Consider the following 14406-nt stretch of genomic DNA (forward strand, 5'->3'; position numbering starts at 1 on the left):
TCCCTAGGACTTAACCTTTGTTAAAATAAGTGAAAATAGTAGGCAAGTCCTATTACAAAGTGTTTGCTTACATATACAAGATGTCACTGAGTAGAGAATGTCCAATGATTACTTTGTCATGATTTTTCAATATATTGTGGTGAAGTAGCCCTTTGAGAATTTAAAGAGGATCGTAAATCCTCTCTTCCACTATTCCAAGTTTTGCACCGTTCCACATTCCTCAAGGCTATCATCCATAGGCATTAAATGATGTAAAAAGTTTAATAACACCTGTTTTAACACTTCTGGTTCTGGGTCCTTTCTTCAGTAATATCTATGTACAATTGTCATGTGTATCTCCCTTATTTCATGTATTCTCTACTTTTCTAAGTCCTATATATACGTGTTTCTATTTTTTTCAACATCTCTTTCTTTTTTTCACAGAATGCATTATATCCTTAGACTCTAGCAAAATCTGTGTGCCTGTGCATGTTCACAATGTTTTCTTGACTTTTGTTCTTATTTCCAGGTCCCAGCCTTTTTTCCTCAGTCCCTTCGGGTTGATATACTGTGCTGATGCACTCCGTTCTCCTATGATGCTCTTTCCATCAACAGCTGCTTGTTATAAATGTCTTTTTTTGCTCAGAAAAGCTCTGTTCTCCTGGTCTTTTGTTTCCTTGGCTTAGAATATTTGAAGGGTCTTACAACTTTTAATATCAAATGACACATTCACCCGGGTCATAATTTTTTTCCTTTTTTTGGCTGCCCCATGGCATATGGAATTCTGGGCCAGGAATCAGATCCAAGCTGCTCCTGCGACCTATGCCCTGGATCCTTTAACCCACTGTGCCTGGCAGATCAAACCTGTGTCTGGTGCTGCTGAGACACCTCTGATCCCATTGTGCTATGGTGGGAACTCCAGCAGGGTCATCATTTTGCTTTAATTCAGTTACCTCTCATTTTAGGGCCATATCCTCAGTATCAGAAAATAATGAAATATAATACACATTTCAAATAGTCAACTTGAGTAATTCTTTTTTTTTTTTTTTTTTTTAATCTTTTTAGGGCTGCACCTGCGGCTTATGGAGGTTCCCAGGCTAGGGGTTGAATCAGGGCTCTCGCTGCTGACCTACACCACAGCCACAACAACGTGGAATCCAAGCCATGTTTGTGACCTACACCAGAGCTCAGGGCAATGCTGGATCCTTAACCCACTGAGTAAGGCCAGGGATTGAACCCGCATCCTCATGGATACTAGTCAGGTTTGTTACCACTGAGCCACATCGGGAACTCCAAGCAATTCCTTTCTAAATGTCTTAGGGACTCCATCCAGCTTCACTTTAACTGTGCTAATGCACTGGTCTCCAGGAAAGTAGGAATGACTGTGGATAAATCATTATTCAAATGCAGTGTCCAGATACACACATGATCCAGTGTGGATACGTTGTCATTGCTTCCTCAAGGAATACTCATTGACAATATACAGCCTTTGCTCACACAGATGACTATTTTCTCTCTTAGAATTACTGGGTGATAGCAGCGATAATTGCTATCAACAGAAAGGCTCCCATGGTTCCATATTTGGAGAATCATTGAACAAACTTAGCTGAGTCTTTGTATTTCTAGGCACAGCTTTTTTAAAGCTTATTTGACTTTGACCTTTGGACCAATTTTTTTTTTCCATAAAAGACAAGGACCATTTATTTATTTGTTGGAAACTTTTTTCCTATATTATGCACAATCAGGGCCAAGAATGTGAAGGACACCTCATGAATAAACATGGAAAAGATTCAGGAAATCTTGAAAAAGACTCGTGCTTCACTACAAAAATTAGGCCATAATTTCTTCCCCCTTCTTCAGCATTAACACAGGATTGAGAAGTCTGCAATATACCTGCCTCATAACCTACTTAAGTAGCACATTTCTGAAGTATTTTCTTTGATATTAATACTCATTGTAAATGTATGTCACATATTTGTAGGGAAAAAAAAAAGGGATTATTGAAAAACATTTGTCATTTGATCTGACCACCATACCAGATATGTTAAAGCTGTTGTCACTCCAGGGAGCTTACAATAAATCATTTTACATTATCCTTATATCAGAGTGGAAACTCTTCAAGGCTTACACTTTCACATGACTCTGACTAAATTTTTATCTTTAAAAAATATTTTTGAGCATAATCCAAGTCAATTTGTTTGCTGATATGGTTCAGAATACCTTCTCTATGGGGTATGTCAATTTATTTGACAAAAGATCAGTCAACCTAATGTTTTCTAATTTTTTCTGTCATGATCCAAAGTTATACTATTTTACAACATTTTGGATAAAAATGTGCTGTAGAAAGTTTCTAATTGATTTCTCAATGGCATAAGATTCCTATTATATTCCCATCATAAAAATGCATAAAATATTAAGCAAGAGGTTTCTTTGGTCTTGGGTGATTAATTTTCGAGGCTATGTTTCCTCTTCAGTGTTATCTTTGACTTTTCTTAATTTTTCTACATTTGCTGATAATGTTTATTAGAAATGTGTTCAATGTGAAACTAATAAAATTTTTTAAGTTTCAGACAGAGCTGAGGGAAAATGAAATTTAGAAATAGGAGTTTCCACTGTGGCTCAGTGGGTCAAGAACCCAACATAGTATCCTTGAGTTTGCAGGTTCAATCCCTGGCCTTGCTAAATGGGTTAAGGATATGGTGGCGTTGATGCAAGTTGCAGTGTAGGTCATAGATGCAGCTCAGATCTGATGTTGCTGTGGTTGTGTCTGTGGCTGGCAGGTGCAGCTCTGATTTGACCCCTAGCCTGCGAACTTCCATGTGCCTCAGGTTCAGCCATAAAAAGAAAAAAAAAACATTTAAAATATGAAATTTGGATATCTACTTTGTTAACTACATATAAGGTAGTGTTTTCTATTGGGAGTATGGAATAAGATAAAATTCAAGTTGTGTTGCAGGTAAGGAAGTTAGTTTAGGAAAGGCTGACTTTAAAATGCATACATTACAGACAATTGGAAAGGTTTAGTAAAAATTTATGCACATGGAGCTATATATTGGGAGAAAGATTGGCACCGGAGTTTCAGTATGGAATGCCATTCCCATATATGTTAAAATTGAAGACTTGTGAGTTGATGCAGCTTTCAAGGGAAATTATATACCATGGGATGGGATGAGTATTAGAGACACAATATCACCATGTCAGTATTTAAAAGGAAGGTAGAACAATAGAAGATAGTACAAATGACTAAACAGAAATGGCTAGAAATGTAGGCAAAGTGAGAAAGGTTGAGTTCTTGGATGCCAAGAAAGGAAGTTATTTAAGGTGGACATAAACTCGGAAGGACTTTCTTGATGTTGTTAAACATTAGTCAAGATTGAGAATAGAGGGATTGTGGGAAGCAGGTCAATAAAATATGACATCAGGCCCAAATGCCAAAGCGAGTACATTTAAATATTTGATAAATTTTTTTTCTGCATTTTTTTTAGGGCTACACCTGCAGCATATGGAGGTTCCCAGGTTAGGGGTCAAATTAGAGCTGCAGGTGCCAGACTACACCACAGCCACAGAAACACGGGATCTGAGCCGCATCTGCAACCTACACCACAGCTCACAGCAACACCGCATCCCCAACCCACTGAGCGAGGCCAGGGATCGAACCCATATCCTTGTGGATATTAGTTGGATTTGTTTCTGCTGCGTCACAATGGGAACTCCCTTGAAAACTTTTAAGTAACAACAAAAAAATGGATTTCCTGCTATGGGACAGTGGGTTAAGAATCTGACTGCAGTGGCTTAGGTTGCTGTGGTGGTGTGGGTTCAATCCCAGACAGGCACAGTGGGTTAAAGGATTCGGCATTGCCGCCGCTGTGACTCAGATTCAATCCCTGGCCTGGGAGCTTCCATATGCTGCAGGTGTGGCCGTATAATTAAATAAATAAATAAATAAATAATGACAAAAAAAGAACACCAATATACTGTTCTTTCTCTATGTAAACTCTTAGAATAACAAGTTGATGAAGCAAAATTAGTTTTTATAAAAGTAGTGTAGCCAATAAATGAAGGAAATGATGAAAGTCACTCTCGAAATTATAAATGAGTAATGACTTGGAAATGATGATCAATTATCTGTTAACAGTGCAGAAAGACAGGTTGACTTTAAGTGTGCACTGATGCAAATACACACATTACCTATGATATATTCTCTAAAAAATCAAACCTGAATCTGACTCACCTGAATCTATGAGTCTAGCTCCCAATTTATGGGAAATTAAGGGAACATTTGATACTGACTTAAAGGAATTTTTTTAAAAAAGGTATGACAAAAAACAGGAATATTGATTGGCTGTTTGAAAATATTTTAAAAGATCGGGACATTTTAAAATAGTGTAACAGTATTATGACTATATTTAAAAATAATCCATCTATTTGGAGATGCACACTGAAATATTTATTTATGAAATGAGGCTTTTTTTGTAATCTGAGAGAGGAGATAGTGATATACAAAGCAAGATGGGCATTGAGTTGATAATTGTTGAAGTTGGCTTACATGTACAAGTGAATTATTAAAATTTTCTCAAATGTTATCTTTCAAAGTTTTGATAATATTAAAACAAATACAGAACAAGTGGAATGATAGCCATGAAACTGGAGGAGGAAGAGATAAGTTAACTCTCTCATGTTTTGATAATGAAGATGGAAGGGTGAATATACAAAGACATATTTACTGAAGAGTTATGTCATGGGCACTACTACTTTCACTCTTTTATTTTTATTTATTTATTTTTTTAGTCTTTTTGCCTTTTCTAGGGCTGCTCCTGCAGCATATGGAGATTCCCAGGCTAGGGGTCTAATCGGAGCTGTAGCCTCCAGCCTATACCAGAGAACTGCAACACGGGATCTGAGCCGTGTCTGCAACCTACACCACAGCTCATTGGCAATGCTGGATCCTTAACCCACTGAGCAAGGCCAGGGATCGAACCTGCAACCTCATGGTTCCTAGTCAGATTCATCAACCACTTCACCAGGACAGAACTCCTACTTTCACTCTTAAAGCCATATTCTTAGTGTATTAACAACAGTCCTATTATTTCCTCATTTAACAGGTGAGGTACTAGAAGGCAGGGAGGTGAAATGGCCTGCCTCAGTCCCCACAAGCATTAAGTGACCGAGCAGAGTATGATTCAGCTGGCTGCAGACAAACCACAGACTAAGTGCTCCTTCAACAGATGTGGAGGATGAGGTCGAGGAGCCTGGGAACCAACAGTGGAGGATATTCAAGAGCAGGAACAATGGACAGAACAGGTTCCAAAGTATGTAGGAGAGCGTCATCTGGAACTCGGGCAGAGCATTAACTTTATTTTATAGAGACAAGAAATATTTTACCGAGTCATGTGATCTGGATGAAAGCCACTTAACCCCACACAGGCTCCATTCTCTATTTTTGAACAAAAGAAAAACAGATCAGAATAAAAGTCTCCCTAGTGAGGACTGAATAAAAAAGTTTACTTTCTGGAAAGGTAGAATCACTAAGAAACTTCCAATGAAATTAATGATCCCAACATATTAATGTTTTTTATAATCAACTACTACAATATCAGAGGGATGACCTAAGAATAACTCTTGTTGTTAGAAAAAATTCATCTATATGTCAGCATTTCTGCCAATTTATTATTTTTATTATTTTTTAGCCACCTAATTCAAGTCAAGTACATTAAATACTTTATGTGAAGCTGCTTAATTTGAATGGCTACTGTGGATTTTCAGAAGCATCAACTCATTTTACTTTTGGTAATAATAATTTGGTAGTAAATTATTTGTAGACTTCAAATTTTCATAAGGGAAGATCAGATATCATAGGTGGAATTAAGAAATATATATTAATTATAATATGCTAAGCTTGTAGTTGAGCAAACTGTGGCATATACTAGAAAAATACACCGAATTAGACTGTGCTTCCACTCAGTGGAAGAATCACTGAGGAAATCTTTTTTTTTTTTTCTGGACTCCCAAAGTATGGCTTATTCTGAAAACCAAGTATGTTAGAAACATAACTAGTCAAACTCTAGTTTATCCAGAGTTTATAGTTTATAGTAGAAAAGTATACACATACTCCTTTTCTCACTAACCTTTAGTTTCTGCATCAGTGAAATGTGAAGTTTGGCTGAAATCAATCCATTATCCAGATAGCACAGTGTGGGAAGAAAGTACTTGGGTTGCATGGGGTTTGATCCTACCTTTGGAGAATGCTCAGGCCTTGGGTGATTTCTTAACGGCTTTGAGTCATGATTTTCCTTATCAGTAGAGTGGAGATAATAAAATGTACCTCAAAGTAAAATGTGAAAAATTCTAATACAAAATAGTGAATTCTTATTCAATTTTAATTAGTTTTTCCACCCCTGCCCACCCCATCACCCTTATCTGGTCAAGAGTGCCTATAGGGCAGGGAGAAAATTTCTTTTGTCACAGGATCTTTACCTCTGCAGCCAAGCAAGAGCAAGAATAGTCCACTAGCTGTGGAAGAACTCATAGTCTTTACATGAGAGTAAAGCAAAGATAAATGATATCCCTTTTACTGGTCATTTTTATGCCGAGACAAAGGCGTCATGGGTAACTTCCACAGGCATGGTGATGTCACTTTTCATGAATGCAAATGCAAAGAAAATACGGATAGGATTCATTTCCTTGAATACAACAGATAGTTTGCTACGCTCTTATGAAAGGATACCAATAGGATACAAAACAGAGAAAAAGGAGCATCTGTACTTAAGGACATCACTTGCTGTAAGAATGAAACTCCTCCACCCTCTACCACCAGCAGATGTTTGCTGATGAGAAAGTCACTGTACAGTCTCTTTTTGCAGACAGTACACATAGCTTTCTGTTTTTAATAATGTTGTATAACACTGTCACAAATAAACTTCTAATTAGCTTTTACATAGTTATGCTCATGTCCTAGCTTCTCAGTGTCAAATTCTAGCTGCAAAAAATATTTGAATGCAGATTTGTGAATATGCCTTTGAGGAAAATGGATGCTGATTGCATTTTAAATATTTAGCACAGGAAATTCCCACATCATTTTTTATCAGAAGGAACTGAGGTCCTTAAACAAAGACTGTAAGTTTAAAGGCTTCTTGCAGGTCAAGCATGACAATTGGAATTAGCTGTTATTCAAAGGGTTTTTTATTTTCTGAAAAAATATAAAATTTCATATCTTACACTACAAAAACATGTACACAAACCAAATGCACATAGAGCTTTAAATGGGGAAAAAAAATTACAGAAATGCTAATTCTTCCTTGAATTAACACTGAGGCTGGGGATTTAGACAGCCCTAACATAGAATAAGATAATGCTATACAGCTGCTTCTGACCTGCCTGAAACGAAAACATTCTAATAAACATATTAACAAATGACTGAGTCTGTTTTATTCTCAGACGATCATAAATGAAATTTACACACTTTTAAATAACTGTAAAAAAATTAGCAGTTTAAAGATGCATAAAGATGCTGACCACTGAAATTTCTACTGTTAATATAGCCCATCCTGAATCAACATGACATATTTTTCCACCTTCAATTTTTTTTTCATTTACATTTAGAAGAAAAAAAATGACATTTGATTCTGATTATTATAAATACTTTTTTTTTTTTTTTTTACTAATTGGTGTCTTTTCATAAGCAATAATTATGTGGTCATTCTGAACAAGAACATTCAAGCATTTATGTGTAAAAAGATTTTTTCATAAACCAACAAGAAATGAAAAGAAACTTCTTATCTATTTCTTCTTTGATACATTACTATATAATTAACAGCATAATAGAGGGAAAATATTCAATGTAACCAGCTGTGCTATAGAGCTGAAAAAATGATGACTTATTCTAGTCATTAATTTCAAATAAAACTATCACTTTAATTGTTTATTCATTTTCATCATCATCATTGTACCTACTTTTAATTTATTTTGAGGTTAAACATCTGGCAGGACATAAGCAAAGACAGTTTACTATCATATTTAGCTTTCTTTTTTCTTATTTTTAGGAAGAACAAAATGAGAAAAGGATCTTATTCTACTACACAATATCATAAATCTAGCAAATTTCTAACATCTGACTCAAATGGCATTTGCCATCCAATGCCAAAATGTCTTCCACAGGTAAATATCTCTGCTTGTGCTTCTGAGAACCCATTTTAAATGGGAGAAAGAAAGGTGTTAAAAAAATCTCTAACTTTCACATGGAGATTAAGCAGCAGACATGCAAACACATTAAGTGCTCAACTGGTATTAATTTTCCATATTAACTTGAGATAGGAAACTATTTTTTTCACCACTCAGCACTGGTTAAAACTCTTACAGACTGAGTTAAGGATGTTCTGTATTGTTTTGGCAACTCCGAAACTAATAATGCTGGCCACATTTATGTTTGGATAGAATACTTGAATATATTCCTCATAGTAATCCTACGTCTTTAGAACACCAACTTGGTGATTAAAATACAAGAAAGAAAAGACCATGCACGTTAATTTTGTAAAATGGGAAAATGAATTTTTTTTTACATTTTTACATACAATTCATACATTTCAGCAGCCAGGAAGAATAACTGATTACATGTCGTTTTTACATGTGAGCAAATAGCAAGATGAGGAAACATGATTGATAAAAGTAGCAATTGAGTGACTTCAACAGATATCAGTAAGTTGGAAACTATTCCCTGCTTGTACCTATTTTTCAAAGTTTAACACTAAGAAAGACTTATGTATTTCCAAGTCTAAAGACTAAAAGTATTGCTACTGACAGTTAAAATAATATTATGTTTAATTTGACAAATCTGTCTTATGTACTAAAATTATTGAATCTATATTTTATTTTTGGTTGTCTGGCTGGTGACAACATGAACCAATAGGATAAGAAATCACACCATCAAGATTTGTCAAATCTTGCCCTGGGTTACTGCCTCATTCCATTTCACAAAAGCTGCCTCTCTCCTTGTTCCACTTCTCACATTTATAGATGAGATTGGCACTTTCCAATTGGTGACACATCCAGTGGTGAACAAGAGGAATTCCTTCCTGCTTTTTAGGGTGGGTTACATCTTCTAAAATCATATAGGTATTTCTTAGAAATTCTCAACCAAAATTAGATATGAATAAAAGCTATGTGTCTAACTTTTACCTCCATTTACTTTCCAAAACCTACATCAAGGTTGCATATATAAGAAGCAAATAAATGTGATCAAAATTAATTTGTAATATTCTCTTGTCACAAAGAGGAAATTTACACGTAATTTCAAATTCCAATCACTTAGATACACTCCAGCCTGACCTCCCAATCATCTTGGAACATATAAAGCTGGAAAACAATTCAAATACATATGTTATGTATAAGTAATTGTGGCTAGCCCATCAGCCGTAAAACTTATATTAGATCAATAAAACTATTCTCACATTAAAATATCTCAATTGTTACTTTATCAAGTAGATTTGGCTGGTTTTACAAAATTCAGTAAGTGCAACACAATCCCCAATAATTTGTTACAAAAGCAATTAGTTTAGTTACTTTGAGGTTTCCTGAAATGAATAAATGCATCTTGAATAATGGCGATGCCTACTTACTTATGACTTTATCAAGACAAAGTTAAATCCATTCTTTATTTTCTCTGGAAATCTCACTAAACTAACAGAATATACATAAGCACAGTTTGTGTGGACCCATGGTACAGTATAGACCCAGTAAAGAATTGTAGCACTAATTGGCCAGGACTCAATACATCATTTAATCATTGTTTAAAACCTTTTTCTTTTTCTCCCTATAAAGAGATAGCTACTTATGTAGAAGGTGGGAAGGGCAGAGAGACAGTTATGTCCCAAAAGTTTATTCTTGCATATGCTAATCGAGACAGGTACTTGGGAAAGAGAGAAGTATCAACAACATAAAGCTGGTATATTCCCTATGGTTGTCAATAATCCAGGCTACTCCAATATACCACTGCCACTGATAATCAAACTGTATTTGGTTTAAACACTGTGCTCCTTGAATAATGACATGTCATTCCATGATTTATAAAGTTTAACAATACAAAAAAACTTGGTCACTTCACCAAGAAGCTCAGTTTTGTTCAAATTTTAATAAACGGTTTAGTTTGTACCATAATGTTAGCCTTTATCAAGTGTGGTATACAGAACATACAGAGGACATATTCTATATTCTTTAATAAGGCCAATTAAATAATACTTTCGATTGGCTCATCAAAGTAAATTCAATTCAGTATAACTGAATACAAGATGAAATTACCAAATGAATAAATAGCCATCAACAAATAAAACCTGTCAAGTCTTGCCACAGAGAAAATTCTAAAGAGCAGAAAAATACACATAGTTGTCATCATTCCACTGCTTTAGTATCAAAATTTCTAGGGCTGAGCCACAAGGGAAATGGTTACAAAGGATTAACACTTAGGGGTAATGCTTGGTGCTATGTGCTGGATTTAACAACATTAACAGAAGTCTGCACAGTTAAATCCCTCTACATCCTGCTGAAAATGTGCCCTTTGGTGTCAACTTTGCTTGACAAGATATTTTCTGGGACTCAGAAAGGTGAAATTTCTTACAGGGGTGCAAGATTAATGGCTAGAAGAACTGCACTGTCACAGATATCACAAAGTGTTTTAAAAACGCCAAAGGGGATTTAGTCTTACAGACATTTCCTGTGAGTGAATAAAGAGATTTAGTAGCTTTTGGACACATGAGAGGAAAAAGACACAAGCTTGTGTTCAGTTTTGTTTTACTGCTTCCCTATTTCTCCTATTCCTACTACACTCTGGAACACTTGTTCCTGAATGTTGCTAAAATTAAAACACTACTACCAATGCAAGCAGAATGGTAAACACACATGTGCAAGCCACACACACACACACAACTCCAACTTAAATCGATTCCTGGGTATATAGCAAATTATACAGTATATACATATTTGTTACCTAGTAGTTTCTAGAAGAGCAACTAAAAGTAAATTTTATAACACAAAAAAATAAATATACACCCTGTATTGTACTTGTCCTTGATCAAGCAACATGTTTATACACTAGTTTCTATAACTTAACGCTGTGTGACAGCATTTAAAATTACAAAAGAAGATATCTATTTAAAAATTATCTAACCATATTGCTCTTCAATACACTTATGTAGACAATTAGGACTTGAAGTAAACCTCAGTAAGTTGCAGTTTTTGTTAGCCCACAAATGGCTATAAAAACTTTTCCTTTCAAGTAGATTCCTGGAAGTTTTGAAAGGGGCTGCCTTCATTCAGTCTATAAAGGTGCTATATAGAGTTTTCTATTTCACGTATAAAATTTTGTAGAAGTAGTGAGAAGGATTTTGTTGTTGTAATATAAGATGAGGTTTAACCTCATGTTCTTATTCCATGCAGGTTATATTTGCTTCATGAAAAATGAAGACACTGAGAGGAAGATCAAGAGATTTGAGTGAAACACTGATTATGAATTCCGTGACTGAAACAAATGCTCTCTTAAGATTTAGAAATCACTGAGTTTTCCCTTTTTCCCCTTTTTTGTTAAAATAAATCTCAGGGCTTGTTTACAAAGTGCAGAAGCATTCACTGGGCGAAGTGACAGTGGAATGAAGCTACAATGGAACCATCCCGTTGACCAGCTGCCCCTTCATTTCTTGAAGGCTGTTCATGATCTTCTTCTGGTGACCAACAAGAGTCACTCCGAGTCGTCTCAAATCCCTGCATGGAGAGAGCACACGTTGGATGTATGTATTGATTCAATTGGGAGCACACCTCAATATTTCACGCTGGCAAAGAGGCAAACATTTTGCAGAAACTAATTAGATGACAGTCCCAATTTAGACAGACAGGGTCCAATTTTCAAAAGAAGGTTCTAAAATTGTACCTGAAAATCCGTTTGCAGTCAAAGCAATACTTAGAACAAGGAGTGAGATTATATACACCCCCTTTTTGAACATGACTATTTTGGTGGCACTGAGTAGTGAAAAAACAATATCACACATGCTTACCAATAAATATTTAAATTCAAGGGTACAATTTCATTGAATGGTTTTGAAAATGTGGACCTACAAAATGAACAAGCACTTTTTTTTTTTTTTTGCTAAAAGAAGTAAGCATAAAATACACTTTAAAAAAATTCATAGCTAAGCAGTTGAAGACCAAACTTTTTAAATGACTCAGTTGGCACAATCATTTTATATAACAGTTATCTTTAGGGGTTAATCATCACTACATTGCTTTTATACCACAGATATATACATATTTTTACTTGGAACCCAATGTAGCAGAGCTTTCTTCCTTTATCAAATATATCTAGGCTTTATTGGCATTTAGAGCATTCTGAAGATTACACGCCATCAAGAGGTTGTTTCAACCAAAATGTAAATAAGCTTATTATTCAAAAAAATTACAAGTGTTTAGATTTCTAAACTAATAGCATTATTTAAGGGGCTCAAGGTCATTGCTCTTTTTTTTTGTTTGTTTTTTTGTTTTTTTGCTTTTTAGGGCCGCACTCACGGCATATGTAAGTTCCCAGGCCAGGGGTTGAATTGGAGCTACAGCTGCTGGCCTACACCACAGCCATAGCAACGTGGGATCCAAGCTGTGTCTGTGGCGACCTACACCACAGCTCTCAGCAACAATGGATCCTTAACCGACTGAGTGAGGCCAGAGACCAAATCTGCATCCCCATAGATCCTAGTCATGTTTGTTAACCACTGAGCCACAATGGGAGCTCATGGTTTTTAAATGTTATCTCATACGATATTTAGGAATTCTATTTTTCAAAAATAGCCTTAATAATTAAGATTTTTAAATGACAAGGATATTTGCTATGTTAGATTTCTTTAGATAATTGCTCTATTGAACACATTATGCTAAAAGGAGAATATTTTTGCATTCAGTTAATGGATTAAGTTCAGATTGTCTTAGAATTCTTCAGAATTGGATACTCTGACACTAGAATCATTAAATGCAAAATTGAATAGTTTTGGAAGCTCAAACAAATCTATTATCAGAGGAAAGAAATTAAATAAATGAGTACTTTAAGCTCCATGTGTATTAGTATTGGAAATAATTATTTGTTTAAATAAGATCTTAGATGTCTTTTTATGTTTTCCTGATTTCTTATGAGAGTTTTAGCAAACAACAAATAGCTAAAAAAAAAGCAATAAACACTTATGGTGGAAATATTTCTTTCTTAGAATGTAAATATACAACACTAAATTTGGAAATTGTTATAGTTACAAGACACCAGAGTACAGAATAAATAATAATGGTCAGCATGGAAAACAATCGTCAACAAAACTTAAAAACCAGCAAAATTTCAGACTGAAACAAAATCACTGTTGTTAGTTATGAATAGACTATAAAATAGCTAATTACAGACTAACATAGGAATAAAAGAGGCTTGAGTTTAATCTTGTCTCTTGTCCACTGAGTCAGAGTTTCTTAGCCTTGCCCCTGCTAACTTGCTTTGCTATAGGGGCTCCCCTGGGCATGGTGGGATATCCAGCAGAATCCCTGATTTCTTCCCACTAAACACCAGAAGAGCTGCAGGGCTGCTGGCCCTTTGTTGTGACAAGACAAGATGTCTCTGGACATTGCCAAGGGTCTCCTGAGTGGGAAAAATCTCCCCTGGTTGAGAACCATTGCAATAAATCTAAAAATAAGAGGTGACAATTAAGATGTCCTCTTCCTATATGCTAGGAAAAAATATAAGTGAAATGATAGAGATTTTTGTTAATCCCCCTTTTATGAATGAGGAAACAAGGTTTTAAAGAATATATCTTTTTTAATTTACTTTTTAGGGCCCCACCTATGGCATATGGAAGATCCCAGGCTAGGGGTGAAATTGGAGCTGCAGCTGCCAGCCTAGACCACAGCCACAGCAACATCAGATCCGAGCCACGTCTGCGACCTACACCACAGCCACAGCAACATGGGTTCTGGGATCTGAGCCCTATCTGTGACCTATGCCACAGCTCACCTCATTGCTGGATCCTTAATTCACTGAGCAAGGCCAGGGGTACAAGTTGGGTTCCTTACCACTGAACCACGACAGGAACTCCCCATCTGAGAGAATTTAAGTCACTTGGTAGATAACACAGTCATTTCTAGCAGAGCTGGGACTAAAACCAGGAATTTGACACCAAAGTCCATACTCTTAATTTCTCATTTCTCAGATCTATAATTTCGAGCAAAGAATTTGAAATTACATGCACTTTTTTATTCATCTATAAAATGAGAACTCAGTAGATACATGAAGAATATTGAAGGTAGGAGAATTCATGGGTGCTCCCTACCAAACTTTGGACCTAAATCACAAAAAAAAGAGACTAAATTTTCTTAACCTGAAAGCATTCAATTCTCTCTACTAGAAAATATAAATAATTAGTACTT

At 35.6% G+C, this 14406-nt stretch overlaps 1 protein-coding gene across 7 annotated transcripts in view; it reads right to left on the reverse strand.

The window, feature by feature from the left end:
* EPHA5 (EPH receptor A5) overlaps positions 7136–14406 on the reverse strand; it is a 319729-nt gene continuing 312458 nt past the window's right edge. For all 7 annotated transcript variants that reach the window (XM_013978750.2, XM_013978749.2, XM_003129048.6 and 4 more), the window contains one exon: positions 7136–11724. In XM_013978750.2, the coding sequence (XP_013834204.2) occupies positions 11619–11724 (106 nt within the window). In that variant the 3' untranslated portion in view covers positions 7136–11618. The remainder of the gene's footprint in view (positions 11725–14406) is intronic.

Source organism: Sus scrofa, chromosome 8 (assembly GCF_000003025.6).
Source record: "Sus scrofa isolate TJ Tabasco breed Duroc chromosome 8, Sscrofa11.1, whole genome shotgun sequence".
Classification (NCBI taxonomy): Eukaryota; Metazoa; Chordata; class Mammalia; order Artiodactyla; family Suidae; genus Sus; species Sus scrofa.